At 31.3% G+C, this 23,727-nt stretch overlaps 1 protein-coding gene across 1 annotated transcript in view; it reads left to right on the top strand.

Moving 5' to 3' along the window:
* The first annotated feature begins 18,053 nt into the window (after positions 1-18,053).
* LOC129964467 (uncharacterized) overlaps positions 18,054-23,727 on the top strand; it is a 441,580-nt gene continuing 435,906 nt past the window's right edge. The window contains exon 1 of the mRNA XM_056079101.1: positions 18,054-18,160. Coding sequence (XP_055935076.1) covers positions 18,094-18,160 — 67 coding nt within the window. The 5' untranslated portion in view covers positions 18,054-18,093. The remainder of the gene's footprint in view (positions 18,161-23,727) is intronic.

Here is a 23,727-nt window from a genome sequence, read left to right as displayed (position 1 = left end):
TTAATGAAACAATCAACTTATTTAAAAAATTACACTATAATCTAGATTTTGTCAGTTTTTTTAAGAGTATATTTTGTATAAAATTCCAGAAGAAACTACCGAAAAATGCACGTAAATACATAAGAATTATCAAATATTTTGCATTAGATGTCCAAAAAACATGCATGAGATTTTCTAAAAAATTCAAATATAATTTTTCAAAAAATTGATATGAATTAATTTATCTTGAATTCCTTCGAAATACTGCATTTATTGAAACATATACTTCCCCCTTTTTCCGCTAGTTAAGTCTAACAAGCTTCGAATACATGAAACTTTTAAACGTTTTTAAAAATCATTTCAGCAGCATATTCGTCAGATAAAAAAAATATTTACCTAGTGTTTTCTTAACTAAAAAATACATCTTTAATTGGATGTGCATTTGGAATATGAACAAATAAATAAATAAATTTACACTGATTCTTTAAAATAGTAGCGGAAGAATTTTCTTCATGTTTAGCAAACCTCGTTAGAACAAGAATATATTTCTTTTTCTTGTAAGAAGTAAGAGAAAGAAGAATATATTCTGTTTTTATTAGGTGTTCTTTCTGTCTCGAATACCAATAGAAACTAATCAATTATTTTGAAGTGGCGGAGTTTAAAGAAGGAAAATTCGAAATAAATTGGAAGACAAAGAAGAAAAGGATAAACAAGGTTTTTGTTGAAAAGTAGTGCTGAGTGAGGAAGAGCGATCATCAGAAGAAACAACTGCCCTCGAAATTAATTTAATTTCGAACCACGAGACATTCTTCGAAGGCTGATTTTCGAATGCGGAGTAATTCTTAGAAGTGCGCGAGTGTCTTTTGGAATAGAAAGACAGGCTGAATGAAAGGAGTTAAGCTGTTCTCTTTTAGAAGTAAGCTTATTCAAAAACAGAATAAATGTGTTTTTTTCATTGATTATTTTGTTTAAATTGAGAATAACTCTTGAAAATTTCAAATTTTAGCAAAAGATTGCTAATTATAGCATTTGTGTTTTAGGTTTACTTGATTTGAAACAAATATACGAATTTTTATTATTCATTTCCATTTTTTTTATATTCATAATTTGTGAAGATAAATAATTGTAATAGATATATATTTTGACGAATTACGACGTTTCTGATCTAACTCAACTGGGCAGACGCTCATTTTTACATCCTCGTGTACAAAATATAGAGAGAGTATCATAATCGTCAAAAGAATTCGAACTCGAGATTTTGTGAATCTCCAGTCTTTAGACTCCGCCTCCTGAGTTCGAAAAACGCATTCTAAAAAATGTACTTCTTTCTATTTGTGACAAAGCTAACTCAAAAACGTTTTCAGGTAGACAGATGAAATTTGGTATATGGTATTAACACTAAATTTGTACATTTCTATCATATCTTGAGAAAAATCCATTCAGAGGTCCGGCCGTTCGAGTATAAGTTAACACAATAGCTACAAACGGAAGAGAGCAAGACAGATAAAATTCGTTACAGCGAATTAACATATGTCACATCTATCAAATTTTGGGCCAGATCCAGGTTTGGTAGGTCTCTTCTGGTCTGTATTTACATACATGTCTAAAACACAGATTAGGTTTTGGGATACTATTAATCGCATGCTAAGAATTAATTGCCAAAAAATCGCCAAGGATCACATGATAGATTCAATAAAAATGGTAAATTCACGGCCAAGCTTAGTACTTCGTAATAATTGTATGCCAATGGCGCCAATTGTATGCCAATTGTACGTTAGGCATTCTCTGACATGACAAGTTTATTAGAGACCATGCGAGAAAGTTTTGGGGAGACTGCTGCAACTGGTTTTGAATTATTTCAATCTGTCGTTCTGTTTATGTCTGTGAATATAAGTCAAAAATGCTTTGAAGTAGCTGGATGAAATTTGGCATGTAGTCTTGAAACAGAATTTATACTATTTTATCAAATTTTGATCGAATTCTATTCACAGGTAGTTAGCCTATTCTATTGCCAATAAACACGTTAGCTACAAAAATTGAATAAATTTTTGTATGCTCTTTTGACATTTAGAGTATAGATCTATTTCTATTATACCAAATTTGTTCAAAAGTTGATATATATTTGATAATATATTCGAATGTCTTTGAAATCGATAACTAAAAAACGCAATGACTTAGTTAAATAAAATTTGGGACGTGATTTTATTATTAAATTTTTTATTTCTGCGCCAAATTTTGGTTTAAGCCTGGCGGAAGAAGGCGTTCAAATGTATACTAGCTTTTCTTCAATGCATTCCGAAATAGAAAATGGTTATGTAAAGAACTCTGGAATTAAAAACGTGAACGCTTGGGCGTCTATGACCTTTTCTCTTTCACCAACAGTAACCTCGCATTCCTTCATCCAAGGCCAACGTCCACTATTAAGTAAATATACTGTGACTTCAAACATAAGCAATGCTAAAGATACTTTTACACATCGAACAATTTTAATGGATTGGATTTTAGGATAAATTTCATCGTGCATGATTTATTGTATTTAAATCTTTTTTGCATTAAGTCTTTCAGACTGCTGAAGCTGAAAAAGTGTTCCCCATCCTTCCCGATAAGTATACTGAAATAAAGGCATCATTTGCATGTTGTTTCGTAGCTTCCAGTGATCACATTTTAATTTCTTTGTCAAGTCTATGTAATAAATGTCATTTTTCTAATCCATTATGTTCCTGGGTTATATAAATATGCAAAAGATTAGACAAACAGGTTAGCACTCCATTCTTTGATGAACTAATTCCAAACTTTATTATGGATATACTGTCTCTAAATGGACTTGCATGCATTTCAGATGTATTGAACTTGTGCAAGAGTGTACGGATTTTATTGGCTCACTTGATCTTTCAAGTATTCACACAGACAAAAAAAAAATCACAAGAATAATGAAATATAGCGAATAAAGGAGTCAATCCATTCCTGTTGATGTATGGCTGCGATTATATAGAGGACCGACACAATTATCAAAGCGTGTATTCTGAAAAGCAAATACTGCGAGACTACGATGATACCTGGCGCCATCTTTCATAAAGCATTGTGTGTAATTAGAGGCATTGAATATTGCCCCAAATTCATACAGAAGATAGGGCCGCAGTGGTTTGACGGTAAGGTTTCGGGTTCGAGACTCGATTTCACCGATTCCGAAAGAACCGACGTGTAAGCGAGTTTGGTGTAAATTAAATCCGTGGAGTTCAATGTCATTCCACTAGTGTGGTGTGGAAGTTTGGAGAGGGGGTGCCAGCTCAGGTATCATTCTCGTCATCTGACGCCATCAAAATTACGAGGTTCGTTCCAAAATAGTCCTAATGTTGCTTTAAAACGGGGCGTTAACATAATTAAATCAAATCGATCTCGCTGCGATCAATCTTTAATAAGATGTTGGAGAATATTTTTCTTTGATAGACAGTACTAACATTGAGAAATTTATGCCCGTATTTTGCTTAGAGAGATTGTAAGCTTTGTCAATGTATTTGTAATATTGCTTCACCTCACAGTTCATTTCTCGATAAGGAAAATAGTTTTACAGGTAGCTCTAACGGTTGCTGAATGAAGCCGGTTTTTTGAATCTTAAAACGTTAAACATGTATAATTTTTTTGCAGTTCTGTATGATGAATCATTTTTTTCTTATTAAAGCAAATGAATATTATGAGTGATATCGAGTCATTTGAGTTTTCTAGCTTCTTTGTATTCCTACAACTTTAAAGCATTTTTTTAATCATTTTGATTATATTGATCATTTGGATGTAGTAATCGCTTTGATTTGTACCCAAAGGGATCACTACAAGTCACTATAACTGTATAAAAGATAAATATAAAACAGCATTTCATACTTACATTATTCAAGGAAAAAAGTCAATTTAGTAACTTTTTAATACTATAACTTTTATATAATAATGGAATGCTATTTGTAATTTGTGATATATGTAATGAAAACATTCTACGAGACAAAATACTCTATAAGATAAAGTTGCTGGACCTAAAAGTGTCAAATTTGATATGGTGTTATGTCTTGAATTACAAACATTCCCTATGAAAGGGTTTTTAACTTATTAACCATTTGACAATATATTTATTTTAGTTTCACTTTTTTATTGTACTAACTTTGTGAAATTACATGTTTTTTAATTATGATTTATAATTTATTCCTTTTTTATTATGACTTTATTATTATGTTTGTACCTAACACACACTCGGTTTTTATGAATTATAATAATTAAGTAAATGTAATTCCACAGAAAGGAGTATGAATAATTAGTCTTGATAAAATGTTAATAAAGTCGCCACATTCGTTTATAATTCAAAGAATCTGCGCTTTTTTTTCCAGATTTCTTCACTTGGTTAGTAATAGACTTGATTAATAATATAATAATATTAATAATATACACTAAATCTGCCAGTGCCTGTCCTCATCCTAATCTAGAGTTCTGAAATCGAGCTTATTACTAATTGTTGAATGGCAACAGTCAAACAAAACATCATATGGATTTTAGAATGCTCCGCTCATTAAACATGTTTATAGCTGTACTGAATCAAACGCTTCGCTTAGTTAATTAAAGGAGCTGCAAAATATTATTAGAAGTGCTCTGGAGATAGTTCGTCATTTCACCAAAGAGGGCATTCAATCAGAAGAAAGGAGATATAAAAGAATTCAAGAAATAAGCTTCAAGCAAAAAGTTCAGTTAAGCTCAAAAATAGGCTTAAACGTTTCCAGATAAGTAATCATGGTAAGACTTAAGATTAATGTACGGTTTCTTGCCAAGTACATCAAAATCGCGCAGTCGTCCGAAAACTCTCTAAAAGTCTGCAATTCTTCGTGAATATCAGAAATGCTAACAAACGGCTTTTAAAATTGCAATTAAGTCTTGTCACAATTATATTTAATAAGAAATAGCTCAAACATTTTTCAGTTTTGGTTCCCATCTTAAGTTTAGTCGTAATCACTAAGAATTGCCTATGGAAGTTGATAATCTAATCTTCCAAAGCAATTATATTATATATTTTTTTTTATTAAAATAGTTATCTTTTTAACGTTGAAGTGAAGATTAGTGTGCCAATGGCAAGACGAGTTGAAGATGTGTGTACAATGGTTGAGTTGTACATAAACTACAACTATTTTATGAAAAATGTTAAATTAAAAATAATAAAAAAAACATCGATTAAAGATTTTAATTTTGTTCTTTAAAAAGAAAACAAAAGAAGAACAATAAAAGAACAAAATTAAAGATTTTAATTTTGTTCTTTATTATAATTAAAAGTTTTTTTACAACTAATAAGACACTGCAATTTTATTTTAATATGAATACGAACAGAAAATATTTATTCTTTTGCATTTTTTAATTGTCAATATGCGCTTTAAAAAATCGTCTGAATTCTTACATTACGAAATCGTCTGCATTCTCACTTTAAAAGTCAGCTGCCATGGAATTCTTCGCAATTCTCGTAATTATTTTGGTGATCTAACGGTTGGTTCCCTTGATAACTTGTTATGTCGGCAATTTTGCAAGAATGGATGTGGAGTAAATGGGATGGAAGACAGTATTTCGAACCTGCAGAATGGATGATGGGTGAGTGGAATATATTTTTTTACGAGTTGATGAAGTTATTCTTGTTTGAAATTTTGTATGGAGAGTGGTTTGATTGCTTCTAAATTTGTAAATCCGGTGTATGGTGAGAATATGAAATTGATTGATTTGGATGACAGAATCGATGGAAAGATCTGGTGTTGCAGAAAGAAAGGATTGAATCCTCACCATATCCCTTCATTCTTTCTTTTCTATTGGTTATGTACTGTTTCTGTTATCCACACAGTCTTTATGTTCAATGTGCTAGTGAAGCTACTAGGTTCCCGCTCCCGCTGTAGCGAAACCGTTGGATGTTTTTTTTAAGTTAAAAAATTCTACCGAAGGACTATGTAGAAGAAACCGGGTAGTTTGAAAAAACAATACTTATCAGTAAAAAAATCATAATTATATAGCGGAAGTGGTAACCATAACTGTTCCGCAGCAGTGTTTGTTTACTTTGTTTGCTATTTTTATTGGTGACTTGGCATTCTTAGAGCAGCAAGGGGCACACTAAAATTCACTTTTACCGTTTTTAATAATATCAATTTCATTTTCATACAAGTTTTCCTTTAACTTTAATAATATTTTTGATTTAGTTTGACACTATCAGAAACAATGTTTGGGTGAACCAGAGCTTAACCCCCTTCTTCTCCAAGTTGCGATAACGCGCCAAAGCTGGAAACCTCCAGACTGGCAAACCTATTATTTTTCGCCTTTATTATGCTCTATGATTGAACATTTGCTCCCTCGCTTTTGAACATTTCGCAAAACACGGAGCAAGACCGTTGTTGGCAAGTTGGCGGTTTTTGAAAATTGCGCCAAGCAGGGGATTAAACTCCGGTCGTACCCAACGTTTTTATGGGATTCAAATTCGCCATCCAAACATTCAAGTATGGGCTTTTACCAAACATTAAATCCTTGGTATGCTTTTCATTTCCGCTTTTATTTGTAAATTTCAGTAAACTATTTTAATTGAATTCATGTGTTTTAGTCTTGTTTAAATTGTTAGATATGATTTTTTAAAGAAATGCATCCCATATTAATAATTTAGCAATCTAAAAAGTCAATAATCTAGGCTAACAAACTGGACGCCAAAGGCGGCTAGTTATAAGAAAGACAACTGAAAAAGTAATCCCAAATTATTCCTTCAGAAATGCCTAAACATATATAAACACGATATCGCAAAAAAGTGTTGCCATCGTTAAAAAAATGTAGAATTAAGCTAAAAATGCAGACTACATAAATCATAAAGCTAGTTGTAGCGTGTTACTACATGTTAAAAAACAGAGGCGAAATATGTTATCTTGTAATTATTTGGAGAAATAAATTTCCATCCATTTCGTATTCGCAAACATTGCCGCGCAAACGTAACGACCCAGCTTTTACTATGTCTCTTCTTCCCTTTTGTCGAATGCTCCGAATATGTAATGACTCGTTTTGGAATAGATAACGAATCTCGTTAACGAACGCGGTCGCCTCATTTAACGATCAATGCTAAAAATGCGAAGCAGGGGATGGAATTTTTCTATTTTTTCTGCTCATATTATCTAAACTGCGAAATCTATTAGTGCAATAAACGTGCATATTTTCCCAAATCATTTGTAGTAACCACCGAGGAGGATGCAGATCTGCAGACGACATTTTTACAACGCCCCTTTTTCTGATATGAAAACGTTCGGAGCTGGCAATATTTCATTCTTGGCCATCACCGAGAGAATAAAAACTGGATAAGTATATATTCTTCGTTCTTTCATGGCACCCCATTGTGATTTACGTCGATGGTAGTTTCGAAAGTACACGAATGAACATACCCACAATGCTTTTTTTGTAATTTTAGAACATTCTTTTGTGCTGGAAGACTTCCCTTATTATTATTCGAACTTTCATCAAGTCGATTCTTTTCTTTTTTGTATGCTTCTATTATATGCACAAGCAGAATATATATATATATATATATATTTTCTGTTGTGTTGTTTGCAAACTTAGTAATAAAGGTTATTGCGGGGGCGGTTTTTTTTTTTTACACTGGAGAAAATATCATTTTAATTACATACAAAAAAGAAAAGAAATTTCCAAAAAGGTTGAAAAACGGGTCATACTTGCTAATTTAGATAAATAAATTAATCCGCTGAAAATGGAGATATTTTTGTAACAAACTGTTTGTAAACAAACCATTTGAAATTCACAAACCCATACATGGCTTGGCAACGAATATTTACATGCCTTATATTTTGCCTTTTTAAATCATATTTTGAAACATTTGGTTATAAATTAACTAAATCCATTTCTTTAAGAATTTTTGATGTAACCTTCACTATTTATAATTAATTTATATATTTTATTTATAATATTATATTACAGTATTTATAAAATTATATTATATTACATATATGTAAACATAATTTTGTATATGCGTGGCCTATATAAAGATACTTTTGAAATTTATTTGATTTATTTTACATGGGATGCATATTGAAGCGATAAGACAATGCTTCAGTCTGCATCGTGACACAAGCGCAAAAGAGAGAGAAATTTTCCCTTCAGCGGTTTTGTTACGAGATTCTGACAGGGATTTCTTTGCCACGTGTAGATTTAGGCAAAGGGATCATTGGTATCTTTTACAAAGTGCATAGTATTAAGGTTTTTTTTATCCTTTTGCTCCCGGCTTGGGAACCACCGAGTCAACAATTTCATAAAGCGCGTTTTAAAAATAATTAAATAAAAAGCGAGAATTGAATCAGGAAATAAGAAAACATTCAAAACATTCACAATTCATCAAAACAAATATGGGCTAATTAAAAAAAAATTAGGAAATTAATTAGGATTTAAATTAAGCTGAAAGATTCAATACACAAAAAATTTTGAGTTTCATTGTTTATGTTGCAATTTATTTTGTGTTATTTTTCTTTAGTGAACATGTTGAAGTAATTATATTTTTTAAACTACATATTATAACGACTCTTTAATACAATTTTCCTTCAATGTTAGTTATGGTAGAAAATATAAATTTTAAATATTCTTAACGGAGAATATGCCACGCAATCCCTGACTGTGGCGAAAAAATTGTCAGTCATTTGTTGACTTTCGCGACAAAACTAAAAATTATGAAAAATATAAGAATCATACCTATCTCTAAAGAATTTCTGGACGAATTTCTTGTTATGTCACGCTTTTTTTGAAGATTATATAAGCTTAAGGTATTCAAACGAACGAATCGTTCATTGAAGTGTCACTCGCTATGCAACTAGGTCTGCAGACGCCAGTCGTTTTGCTGCATCTTAATGAATCATTTTTTTTGTCTGCTTGCGTCACTAATCTCTACTAGTGCTGTTCTTTGTGTACAACAAGGTTTTGTTTTTGATACCTACACTGAATGTGTATTGGAATATTTGCTTAATAAAGAGTATCATTATCCTGGATGTTGGATTGCACTGCCATATATCAAGTGCACGATTTCCAGTTGATGTACGACGAATAATTACATTATTAATACAATATATACAATACTTTCTTTATTAACCCTTTAAAGGGCCATTTTTTTCTAGGTAAATTTAATTTGATTCATTAATTAATTTGGTTAATTAATAATTGAGTAACAAATCAAGACACATAATTTTGTGTGAGAAAAAGAACTGAAGCATCTAAGTTTCTGACTTACTAAAAAAATGTGTTAGAACTTAAGCCAACCAACATAATTTCATACAAAGATTGATACATTTGGTGGGAAGCATACTTTCCACGGTCCTAGAAAGAGTTAATATAATTTTAGTCCTCTTAAATTTGAATTACGTGGTAAGAAAGACGAGAAGTGATGATTCTGAAATTATGTTTAACTTATTTAATTTTATTTCCTAATTATAAGAGAATCATTTGGATTGTTAGAATATTCAGAGTTGGTCTAATTTGACTTGTATAGACACTTTTTTAAAGAATGAATGGTGTATATGTAGTAATTTAATTAAAGTTATGCATGTGTTTAATTTATTTTTTAAAATGAACTAATGGGATGGGTAAATCTTTACACTTAAAATACTACTATACGCAGTATGATATACTTCAAATTTTCAAATTCATAACTCATAATTATTATATGACTTCATTTTAATAACTCATAATTACCTAGTAAAATCTGAAGACACGTTTCCGCCTTTCTTTTTCCACCTATAGTATTATTCAATGATAATCAAATTCGCCGCCAAATTCATAGTCTACAACAAAAATCTTGGAGACTCAACAAACGAAACAGTATATCATAAAATTATTTAAAAATTTCGTAGTTTTGTGTTTTTAACTCTTAATGATGCATAATTATTAATAATAGATCACAATATTTGCCAGTAACTAACAATATTGAGGTGCCGTTTCAGAATAAAACCACACACAAATAGAAGTACTCGAGACTTAATGTTGTTCATATTCTAAGACACATTCAGTTGAAACATTTTGCAGATCCAATTTGGCTTGTTAATGCTCGAAAATTGACATGTCATTATTTCCATATTTGGAAGCGAATCCAGTGACTTAGGTGACAAAAACGAACATTTAGATACTATTGGAATGTTGGTGGTATCTTGTTTAAGATCAAAGATACAATAACCTTCCAAAATTTTTTTTTTTACACTGTCACGGAAAACAGAAAAAGACGAAAGGTGGACTGAAGAATGCCGGTTGAATTGAGCTCAAGCGAATAATCGAGCAAAGTTTTCTTTGATGATAAATTAACTGAGAATCCTTTCTGAACATTTTGAGCGCTCACGATCGGTTGTTTGTTACCGATTTGCTACTTCTGTGTTTACCGCAAGTGTTGTTCTTGTGTACGCTTCGATTGTGTATTTGCTACAGTGAATTCGTGCTTTCATGTAGAATAAAAGCTTTTTCATCCGTTATTGAGTTTTTTGACCTCTTTCATATTACATACGGAGAGATTTGGAGATTTCTGTAGCGACATTAATATGAACATTGATTCTTGTTCTTTTTCATACTATATTTCCAAAATAAGAGTACATTTCTATAACGCTATTTAGACTGGAAGAAATGTTCTAGTATGATGTTAGTTTCTCTTTAGCCTTTGATGGTTTAGCAAAAAAATGTACCATCTTGTGGAAAGATACGAACAAGTCAAGTTAAGAACATTCCTGTAGGTAAACACTATTTTTATCTTTCATACCACCAGAATTTCTTTTGTAAATATTTATTTCCTTTCTGAAATTTTTCTTCCTTCCTGAAATATCATTTTCAAGTCACATCGGGCAAATATTTATATGTAAGCCTTTCAAGACATTCCTTTGCTCGAATTTGGGCTCAAATATGTTAACCTATCGGCAAATGTCAGCAAAAATTTAGTTTAAAACGGTATACATTTTACTGTCAAAAACTACATTATTTATTCAAAATTCAATAAACTTCAGAGGCTATCTTTTTATAGAAACGTTGCGTGTTTTTCGCTAAATGTCTATGCCCTAGCACCAGTTATAGTTTATTTGATCTGACATTTTAGGTAACATGTTAGGAAAAATTCCTACTCCATGTAAGGTAATGTTGTGCTTTTACTAAATATTTTACAACTTTATTAAAAAATAAGATGCCACAAAAATATTTTCGGGTGAACTTTCAAAGCGTTATTAATAGTTAATTTTCTTCAGTTGATGACATATTATAAGAAAATGAAACTAAAATGTATTATGGAAATTCCCTCCGTTGAGTAAAAGGTGAAAATTCCATTAAATACATTAACGGACAACAATGCTTTATTCTATCAGAAAGCATGAAAATACAGACAGCAAAACACAGTCGACGCGCAAATAAAAAAGGCATTGCAGAAATAAATCAACAAAATACAAGTAGAAAATCATCATTTACTAACCACAACAGTACATAGTGCTTAGAGAGAGAATTCGCAAGTGATCAACATTACAAAGAGAAAATTCATCTGTCTACGGCTTCTTATGCGTGTGCCTCTACTTTTACAGCTCCCAAGACAGAACATTGAAATATCTAGAAGACTTTACGAGTTCCGAATCCCTATAATCGCTAAGATTTGTTAATGTCGGAGAATTTAAATTTTTTTTCACCAAAGGCTCCAAATTCGTCACTAAAGTGCCAAATGGTCACCAGGCTTGTCACCAAGGCTTGACTTCTTTGAAACACTATACCTCACCTGCCAGAGCTATATTAACTTTATATTACTGCGTAAATGCGCAGGTTCTTTATGCTTTTATGATATTCGTAACAATTTCATAAAAGTGTAAAAAAATTCATCCAAGGTTCGTTCAATAAATTCAAAACTGATTTTCTTCCATAATTCAGAATTCTGAGAAAGACAGCAATCATTTTGGTAGTTTATGATACTGATCAGGAATTATATCCTTCTAAAAATAAATATAACGATATAAATTACGAGAAAAATATGTATATCTTTATAAAAAGTGAATTCAATTCAAGCGATTCAAAATACGTATGTTTAATAATACTGCGCCTACTATTCAATATAATAAATACTCCGACTTAGGGAACTCGAGATCCTGCAGTTTCTTATTTTCTCTTCATTACTCATATTTCCCATTTTAAAATGTGATACGAATGCGAAATCCACAAGCTAAAACAAACGTAAAAATAGACAAATTTGTCCATTCTTCTTTCAAAACGAGTTGGGAACAATGCCGGAAATTAATTAAATCCCTAATTCAATTAGAAGAAATTGTTAACCCTTTGACTTACGAATTTATAGCTTTTATAGCTCCCAAGACAGAACATTGAACACTATTAGGTAACACTTCCTATTTGGAATTAATTATTATTTTAACTTCTGTAATAATCTAAGGCGATCTGAGATATTGAAGCGTTTTTAAGTGATTATTGCATTTTAAATTACTTAAAACTTTTCTTACTTGTAGATTTTAAATTAAAAATTTAGTAATTGCATAGAATCGTAATTCAGACTCGTCATTGTATGCGAAGGGGTTAATTTAGGTAAACAATACGACTAGGAAATTGATAGCAATTATACCAAGAATTATTAAACTCACATAGCAAATAGTGCAACAGCCTGTTGAGCTGACATTTGATGAGTGAACAAAACGCTGTGTTTATTTTCAGATACGGAATTTCACAGATTCATTTTCGCTCTATGAGACGTTGATTATATCAAAAGGGTGAAATGAAAGATGGTGGAATGGATGTTTGCTTTTACAAGGCATATATCGATACAGTAAACGTCAAATATTAGCTGAATTACGTGACTCAACAATCAAAATTGGACGATAATGCTACATCATAATAACAGTCATATATGAAAGATAAATAAACAAGTTTCGAATTAAAATAAAACAATAAGGTTCAAAATGACCAATGGGAAAAGAGAATTGATAGAAACAGTATTTGATGTAATAGAGGTCAAAGAATAACAAAGAATCCAAAAGTTTGCTTATCACTGTCATTGCGTTCCACCATTGTGAGAGGAAAAATTGTCCAAAAGCGATATCTTGAAACGGACAACACCTCAAATACAAATACACACACACAAAAAAAAGAATAATCGTAGGCTTGATTAAAGAATTAGGCACAATTAATTAAAAATATACACAATAAATGATAAGACAAAAGCAAATGGTACAAATTTTTTGCCTATAACTGCCAAATCGTGCCAAACAGTAGAAAGTCGCCAAATACAGCTAAATGCTAAACTCGCCAAATCACTGAAGAATACAGTTCGATTATCATATCAGGCAATTTATCATCATTAAAAATTACAAAAGTATGGAAAAAGGATAATTAAAGATAACATGATTAAAAGGATAGTTAAAAATAAAAAAAAGGATTATTGTAGACTTGTTTAAAGGCTTCGGCTCAATAAATTGAATAAATATTTACAATAAATGGTATACCAAAAGAAAACGATACAAATTTTTCGCCTGTATCTGCCAAATCGTGCTAAACAGTTGAAACTCGCCAAATCGCCTAAAAATACAATTAGATTACCATATTAGGGAATTTATCGTCATTAAAAATTTCAGTTTGACGATTGTACTGTAATCCTTAATTTAAACAATAAACAGTGACGTATAAAGTATTACAACCGCATGGTAAGGAAAAAAAATGTAACATAAATTTGCCATGAAGAAATTTATTATGGGACAAAAAAATCTCTAATTCATCAGACGAGTTAGATTTTATGAGCGAAGTATTATTTAAACAATTCCTTTTTATGATACATTTTTGCAATACATTTTGTCGAAATTCTATACGAAAAATCTATGAAATTGTATTTCCTGTTTAATAGTATCTTAGGAAAACATCAGCATGGCATGGAAAAACCATCTCCATGCCCATGCGCATTACTGCAGTCTTTCCTGTCTGATTCGCACGCACTACCACATCGGTTCTAGGCTGGAATATTATTTTTAGAGTCATAAATATCCAAATATTTCCTCTTAACGGTTCGTCAAATTATTTTATACGTCGCGGGAAATGGTACTTGTTACAATTATTTCGGAATAACTGCTGTCATTTGCACCGCGAGTTATCGCGTAGAGTTGATCTTTTAGTGGTATTTTAAATTGAAAAGACCTCAAAATTAATTTAGATACTGGAAAATGTTGAGCAGTAATTAATGAAATGTTTCTCTAGGGCTGCTGTGAAACATCGATAAGGATGGCAGACACTTTTTAAAAACTTTTATATTCCTGTGCTGGAAACAAACTAAAATCTAGAAATTCTAATAAATTGAGCTCCTGGTTTCTTTTAAAGAGAAAATGATTAACTTTCTAACTAAATAGGAGTTTTTGAGAATTTATTTAATTTTTTAAATAAAGATTTTTCCAAAAATTTCTTTAATAATTTATGAAAATTTAGAAAATAAAATTATGTTTTACCATTTCACATTATAAAAGGAATATTAATTTATGGAATTAATCATTGTATTTTGAATTTGGGATAACTTAGCAGAATTCTTCCATGAATTTTTGCATTGATTTTCATACAAGGATTTCAATTATCAAATTGCTTGTTTTATTTTACCAAAAACTATGGATTAACATTAACAAAGTTAACTGAATGTATTCAGAATTACATAACTCGAATGAGTATTGCTCTCTTCCCCTTATCATTGTTATTATAGTGTTACAGGCCTGTGAAGGTGCTTCCCAGCACGGTTAGTGTATCACTGGAAAGGCCGATTTACAATTATCTATATTGGATGCTGCTCGGGTGCCGAGCCAGTAATCCCAGAGCTTGGCTACCATTTGGCGACTTTGGCAACAAAATAGATAATGCTGGAAACTTCGAGAATTTTAACGATCCATCCAATAGGAACTGAGGTACGCCTGATTGGCCCAGAAAGTTCTCGCCCCCCCCTCCTGGGAATTATAAAATGACAGCAGTCTCAAGTTGTAGGGAATCATAGTCGGAGTCAAGTATCAAGCCTTCGAGAGGATAGCAAAGCAACGGCGGAGTACCAGCTTTGTGTGGAGCCCAAGCTATTGCTGAACTGAACTGTGTGCCGAGTCCTGTTATCTGTTGTGGAATCAGCGTCTTGTCGTGTGTGGAGTAGCCAGTCGTGTGGTAGTGAGTCGGCAGTTGGATAAAGCTAAAGCGAGGAGATAATGGAGAATTTCAGCCGTTTGGAGTAGACCGTAGAGCGAAGCTCCGAGGACCCCTCTCCTGCTGAATTTTGCCTGGCCGCTTTGTGTGCTTTTGGGCTGTTGCTTGTGTTGTAGTGTGCTGCTGTGTACGTCTCGGTAGTTGTTGTCTTTGTATTAGTTGTCTATGTGTTAATATCTTCGTGTTCAATCAACGTCGTCGTTGTTTTCTACTGAGGCCTGCTGATTGTGTTTTCAAACCATACACCCACTACAAGCGAACCCACTCACCTTCACGGACTTAGTAGAAGTAGTGAGGTGAAGTAATCTGTAACAATAGTAATTATACCTTATTACAATTTAGATGCTTTTCAGCAATAACTGTGGAAATTATACTTCATTACTTAATGATGAAAGTTATGCGTTTTTTATGATTTTTACCATTAAAATGCTTTTAATAATAACTATAATAACATGCATATAATTAAATACACTTATTTTCTGTATGAATAGATGAATAAGTAAATGTAATTAGTAAAAATAGATACTATTACTTTATTCAGCGTGCATAACATAAGAGTGTTTTAAAATATTATTCTCTTATATGTAGTTTCATAGAATAATGAAGAAAGATCAAGGATATCGAATTTTTCAAGGATATTTCTTTCCTTTGGTTGATTTGAAACAATAATTTGATAAACATTTGCAGTTTTGAGGTAAGGCTGACAATTGATCCCAATTTCATTGATTTAGTTAGTTTTGCGTTTGACTTTTATTTTGATATATTCTCGAGCAGTCTTTCTTTTCGGATTCACGGAAGTTTGACACGAGAACAGTAAAAGGGAGTTGTATGAGTAAACCGAAATGAAATCAAAAATTTATATGAAACGAGGACTGGCCCCAAATACTTTGGCGATATCATAATGCAGCCGTTAATATGGTTGCTAATTAAGGAAGAGCAAACGTCACTGATCCTCTTTTTAAATCTATAATATTAGAGTTTGATTTGAATACATGAGGAATGATATCTAATTTCATTCTCCTTAATATTTGTGCTCTTCCTTAAACTTTCTCGCATTCCCCCTAACACTGTTATCCCCACCCTTATAAAATCATGGAACTTTTGTAAAGTCACGAATGGCTTGCATGGTATTTGAGATCAATAATTACAATATATTGATAGTTGATATCAATTTTGCACTTTTACTGAATCTGTGGTGTAATCCTTGCTGATTGTTTTGGCCTGACATATGGTTAACAATAAACGAAAATCAAATTTAGGTTCTACATGATTTTTTTTACAACTCATGGACACCAAAATTTGACACAGAAATACAATAATAGTTATGAAATCACTTACCAATTTTCATATATTTAAGTTTTAGCACTTTTGAGTTATCGCGTCATTATCAATATTTATTATTTTGAGTAATTCAGTTTGAATTGAGTTTATATGCTTGAGAAAATTCAGACCGACAGACGTTTAGTGGATTTGGTTAAAATTATATAAGTATATACATATTAGACATTAAATCTGTTTACCAGATTTTATTATAGTTCCCGGGGGGGGGCACCTCGAAATGAGGATGAGATGCTTCCGGCATGGTGATTGGATCTCGCCACCCTGGAGGGGTACACTAATGGACAATGGACTGACTCCTCCCATCGATGACGGGAGGTACTTCCTTCGGGGAGGATTGTACCGTGGCCGGTGATGGCCCTTAGGACTCAACCATAGTTCCCGCCAATGTTGCTGTTGCGGCGGTTCGGCCATTCAGTTTTATGGTTTAAATCCGTGTGCCTTCGTGGCGGGTCGGGAAGTTAGATGGCTGACTTACCAGATTTTATTCGTCTACTTCTCTTCATGTTGTAGTTATCAGATTAAGTTGTATTAGAACAGACGAATAGACGTACTTTTGGATGATTTTGCTTAAAAGTTGACAGAAATCGACACATTTGATATAAAGATCATATCTCACATTTTGTCCGTCTATCACACAGCGTTTTTGAGTTAACCTATTCTCAGATCGACCGATCAACCGATGGACAGAAGGACAGACTCATTGCCAAAAATGTAACTCTCGTACTCTGGAAGATCTGAAATGTGAAAATTCGTCAAAAATCTCAAGTTATATTTTTAGTTTCAATACTTTCTTTATATTTCGTATTGGAGAAAGTAAAACTTTGTAACATTATAATGTTTCGAGCTTGATTTCTTTGTTTTGTTTTCATCTAGTTTAATTGCATACTGTGCATAATCATTTTTATATTATGCAATTTGCCTGATGAAACCAGCCTAAAAACTTTATCATGTTAAAAAACGCATAGTTCTACAGTACGTTAAAACTTAACAATAAATTTAAAAAAAAGTAATATTTATTTTCGCATCATCGAAAGAGAGTTATTAAAATATTCATACTTATCATTAACTGTCTTTCCATTTTGTTAAATAAGATTACATAAAAGAAAAGCAGTGCTACTAATTTCAATTCAAAAATAAGAATGAAGAATTTATTAAAATTAAATATTTGCTCGAAAATTAAATTGGATTTCAGAAAATTTAATCTTTTTGAATTATGAAAAGTTTTTAGGGTGACATATGCTCCAAAGTTTGCGAGAAAAGCGTTTAAAGCTCGATTCATTCTTATTTGATTAAATATTTTTATTAAATTTTGTTATACGCTTTCTTACTTATTCCTAATACACATGGTGAAAGTAATACGGTTTATCACGTGACCGTTTCATCATAACAAAACTATTTCTTTTAGAGGGCGCTGACAAACTAGCAGTGTGAAACTGGAATTGAAAGCAGAGCCGTAAATTGAAGCCTTCTAATAATAACTTTCTGTTCTGTGATGTGTATCCCAACTTTTTATTGTGGAAGAATTAAGAATATTCAGCATTTTTATTTGATGGCTCCATTTAATGTATTATGAAAATTGCAGTTCACCCATTAACTCAAGAATTAACCGAGAAAGCTCTTCGGAAGGACAGAAAAGGTAAGCAATTGTAAATATAATTTGAACATTACTGAAGCTTATTCTAATGTAAATAGAAAGTCAATTCTAAAATTTGTCACTTTTGAATCTAATAGTAAACTTTTTCAGCACGAAACTTATAAACATTATATCAGTTTTTATATCTTTATATTTATGGCAACTATTATTTATTATCTGTTTTACGCTTCTTTTGAAGGAACTGAATTTGCCTGCAGAGCATTTTATCTTTCGTTCGTACGAAGTTTAACAGCATTATATTTTGTTCTGTACACATATACAGACACTGCATCCATTTACAGAATTGATTCGGCTGTTGCATTTTGAAGAAATAAAATTTTTACGAAAAGCTTTTAAGTAATTTTTTGATATTCGGCTTTTTAAAAATTTTTATGTAAATTCTTATAGGCAATGCTATTAATAATAACTTCGCTATAATAATTTCACATGTTACATAAGGAGGAATTTGATTTAGCAATTATATGAACAAATACTCGTCAAACAATTACAACTTCTGCGACGCATTTGAAGGAGTTATTAAAAGATATTTTATATGAGAAGATTAATTAGGTCGTGCCTCTATTAGGGGGGGGGGGTACAGATCAAGTTTTGAAGGTGTCATTACTGAAAGACACCTTCCGATTGTCATTACCGAATGACATTGACAGTGTACAGATACATTGTCAATGCAGCGAATGATCCTAATTCTCTTCAAAGGTGTTTATTCATAAAAAAATATTATAGATATTAATGAATATTAGTACATTATAAAAGAATATTAGTAAATGTACTACTTTATAATTAATATAGAAAGAGATTTCTATATATTTATACATAAGCCAGAGATTATAAGTAAAAAGTAAAAATATCAATATACAGCAAATAAATCGTTTGTTTATTGAGCAAATCTGCGGAATGAATGGATTCTTAACGTAATTGTTGTCAAAAAACATATTTTTCCTTAACGTTTGAAGGGGAAAAACACATGACATTTTTCTTGCATAAATGATACAGTATCTTTTTGCTTTGATTAGGATTAGGCGACTTTGGAATGTATTTGCCTTTAAGCATTGATATTTATAAAAATATTCTCCCGATAAACCAATAACAATATAAACCAATTCACAATATATATTTAAAATATTCTTAAATCCGATATCAGAAAATGAAAACTGCAAAATGTTATGATACGCATTTTAGAAGAGCTGATTTGATCCTAAGTAAATATTTATGACGATTAATATACTTTGTCTGTGCGAGTATCTTCCCGTATTTTTCAAAAATATTGGTGAATAAAGAAATTTAACACCGTATTTTTTAAAATCAAATGTGTGATTTATCTCATTTTGTTATGAATCATCCCAATGGATATTAAAAGAAATGGGACGAAAGGGATGGGATTTACTTTTTTGAACCAGTAATGGAATTTTTGTTAATTTCTTTTGTGGATAAATTATTGTCAAAAATTAATTATTGTATGGTCAATTTAAAATAATTTAAGCAGGGTTACTAGGAATATCAGTGTTATTTCATTCAGTAACAGAAATGAATATCCATTAATAGTATACTAAAAATATAACACCGATCTTATAATCAAAAATACTTGTATGAAGTTTAGTTTTCTCTAATCCTCCAATCCTGGGAAATTTTTCTTTTTCTGAAAATTTTAAGGTGCTATTTAGATGCAATATTATAATGATATTGTCAATAAAATTGTATAGAAATTTATGGATGGAATTTCTTCTTACTCGAACCAACAGCATGGCATTTGAGTTTCCTTATGAATTTTATAGAGAAGAGATTGCCTTACAGGAAATATTGAGCTGGTGTTGCTACCATGCTGTCCAAGACGCATCTCAAACTCTGTCCCATTGCTTCTGGTTTCCTGCGACATTATACTCATCGTAACCCACCTCCATAAAAAGAGGTTCGACACGTCAACGGTGAAAGATACCTAACCAATAACCATGTAATTTTCGCCTTCCTGATGTCATTTCGAACCTTAGAAGACAAAAGAATAAATCCAATTTCATTTCGAGGCTTTTCGTATACAAGTGAATTGGTTTAGCAGTCACACGACAAATATAATTGCCCGTGTCAATTAAAATATAACTGTATGTTGTCTTAACCTTTGAATTAGTAACGAGCCATTTTTTTCTTGCTCTTTAAATGCGTGTAGATTTGAAAAATGCACGTGAAGGCACGGGGTTTGTATCATACGAGTGCCATTAAGAAAAATATTACTTACAAATGAAGACTTAGAAATGAAAATTATGGTTATTGTAGATAAGCAATGAATTGTGTGGTTTTTGCATGATAACAAAGATTCGGTGAGAGCGCGCCCAGGTGTCCATCATGTAATGTTGATTTTACAGACGTGCATATCTTAATCGAGTGCCCCACATTAAAGACTTATCGTATGATCTACTTTAATTCATCATCACTTAACATACGGGAATTAATGGGAGAATCTCCTCATAGGTATATTTTTAACTTTTTAAAGATTATTGTTTTCTATAATTTTGTTTTTTCCCCCTATATTTTAATTGTTTTGCTTGACTTCTGAAGTTTGGATTACTGCTGTTTTAATGAATTATTTTTTATTGCAAATATATTTAAGCTTTTAATTCCTCAGTATCAGTTGAAACCATGATTGTAGCTTATTTTTGGTTCTTGTGCCACTAAACATAAATGAATCAACCAGGTAAAGAAGATTTGATTTCCACAGACCCGAGCCCAGAATAATTTTGTCTTCTTCCCCAATCAAACCCTTCTCCAAGAAGTGTTAACTTCATCCAAATTCCTGAACTCGTATTCCTCATTAAATACTCAATTTTTCATTATCGTATTGTATATAGTTATTTTGTTTATTGTATGTAAATTTTAACACTTTTTTCTTAATAAATCCTCCCACATATATCCATTCAAATGACAGGGAATCCTAGAGATCACAAGTTCGGGGATATTCTGTGGCGAAAAGAAAGATAAGCAGTGAAGATAAAGTTGCAATAACAGATCATAAGATTTTTGAATTTGTAGAGCAGAAAAAAAAAGTGGTAATGTGGATGAGTATAATAGAAACTCATTTTTTTCAGATGTTTCAATCGAATTCATGATAAATAATACAACTTGGTTCATAACATCTAATTCAATAAAAAGAATCATTTTTTTCACATTCCTTATTTGCAAACTTTTATAAATAAAAAATTTAATGATACATCTTCGTTATGAAGTGAAATTTTCAAGCATTCTCAAAAGTAATCAAGCTATCTTATCTAATTAATTTTAATTGAATTTAAAGAATTTTTTTAAATTTAAATTTCTCATATTAAAAGTGCAACAACAAAAATAACTTTAAAGAAGATTATGAAGAACAAAAAAGATATTTTGTAAAAATGTAGTATTGATATTATAGTATGCCAGCAGGTTTAAAATATAATCCTATTTTAATTATGGTTTTCCTATCTTTGATACTTCAAACAGCTAAGGAATTTATTCACAAGAGATCCATGCATTAAAAAAGTAATTGTATTAATCTCACGGGGAAAAATATCCAGTCGCTGTTTTGAATAAAAGTAATGCTCTTGTTTTACTCTGCAATAATTAACTTTTAAATTAATAACAATGCATGAATAAAGAACATAGAAAACATTTGCAAGTCTCAGAATTCATATATTTTAGTAAAGAAATTGTATGGAAAATTAATTCAAAAAGATTTATATGCAAAGAGCAAAAGACCAACCAATGTCATGGGAAATAAAGCAATTTAGCTTCCATATTTATTCGGAGAATTTTCTTTAAAATGTTAGAAATTTGCGAAATGTTTTATATTAAAAACTAATTAATCCTATATTGTTTGGAGATTTATATTAGCTTCATTATTATTCTCGCCATTTTCAATTAATTTTCTATAATGTAATAATTTATTGATAAAATTATTTGTTTGTAAAACATTTTTAATGAAATAGTGTTTTAATGAAGGAAAATTAATATTTTAAATTAATGATTCAAATCTTCCAATTTGAATGTTAATTTTTTTTTCTCCCATGTTTGTAATTTCTAAACATTTTTGCAACTTCTATTAAAATATATAGAAATTTCGCATTGATATCTTAAAGTATGAAGAATGAAGGCAGGGGTATAAATAATAGATGAAATTAACTTATTTTATATATTAAAATTTGTTGTTGCTGTTGTTTCTTATGTCACAGACAAGCCCGCTGACGAAGTCATCGATTTTAAACCGAGAGAGCGTCTCTTGTTTTACAGTAGCGCCATATAGGGCTAAGAGTACGTCTTAGCTATTCATGCGTCACAATCCTTTTTACGGGGCAGACCTCATTTATACATTTCATTCATTCACACACACACACACACACACACACACACACACACACACACACACACACACACACACACACACACACACACACACACACACTCTCTTGCACAACCCCTTTTGACAGGGAGTCTCATTCACACATATCACAGATAGAACACAAGGTAGAAAACAACCCTGCCCGAATCGGGACTCGAACCCGAAACAGCCAGATTACGGAGAAGACATATTAAAATTTTTTACTGGGGAAAGAAGACAGAATGGAATAAGTTCAAGTGACATAAAAGTTCCATGATAAACGGAAAAAATTTAAAGGGTCTTATTAAGCGGATATTAAAATGTCATTTAGCATCTATTTGCATCTTATTTTAAATGCGCAGCAACCTCACGTTCTTTTTACTTTCTGGTATACGCAGCATGCAAAGAAAAAGGACTGTCATTGTCAGCTGCTATCTTAAATTTCCAAGACAAAAGCGATTTTCTAGACTTGAGAAAATTATTTTTACTCTTTAAAACTCAAAAACCATTAAAGATATTAAGTTGGCAATAGTAATTTATTCATCATTAAATTTATATTTAATTTTATTGTTTAAAAATGCCTATCATAATTCAAGTATTAGGTGAAAGCGAATTTAGTTTTACTTTACTTTTACTTTACGTGAATACTGTAAATTAAAACTAGTTGCAAATCGTTAATAATTTTTATTAACTATTTAAAATTATTAAATAATTAAAAAAAAAACTCAACGGGAATTGAAACCCTCACTTTATGAATACGAAACCAGAAACTTGATGACTGCGCTGTTCGGCAACTCAACAACGGTGACAACTTACTGGAATACAAGTCATACCGAAACTTGAAGGCCATTATCAGGAAATTGGCTGACTATATTGCTCTTTGATATTTTTATGAAGGAATCTTCTAAAGGCATCCTACTATGGTACTAAATCTCATTCCTAACTGAATTTTCCAACTTGCTGCTTCAATCTTGTTAGATAAATGAAATTTAATGTGATCTTGTTATCGTAGTTGTAGTTCGGTTCCTGTATTCTGTATTCAACAGAGTAACAAAGAGCATCTAAAATGCGTATTTAGTATTTTTTAATATTATAAAACACAATTTTCATTCTAGTGAATCTAAACAAAAAAAAAAAAAAAAAAAAATGAACATTTGTGGTGCCTGTTTTTTACCTAATTACCAGTTTTATGCGAGTGAGAGGGAAGCGATAA

Source organism: Argiope bruennichi, chromosome 1 (genome assembly GCF_947563725.1).
Source record: "Argiope bruennichi chromosome 1, qqArgBrue1.1, whole genome shotgun sequence".
In the NCBI taxonomy this organism is placed as follows: Eukaryota; Metazoa; Arthropoda; class Arachnida; order Araneae; family Araneidae; genus Argiope; species Argiope bruennichi.
Note: the sequence above shows the minus strand (reverse complement) of the source record. Positions and strands in the feature narration are given on the sequence as shown.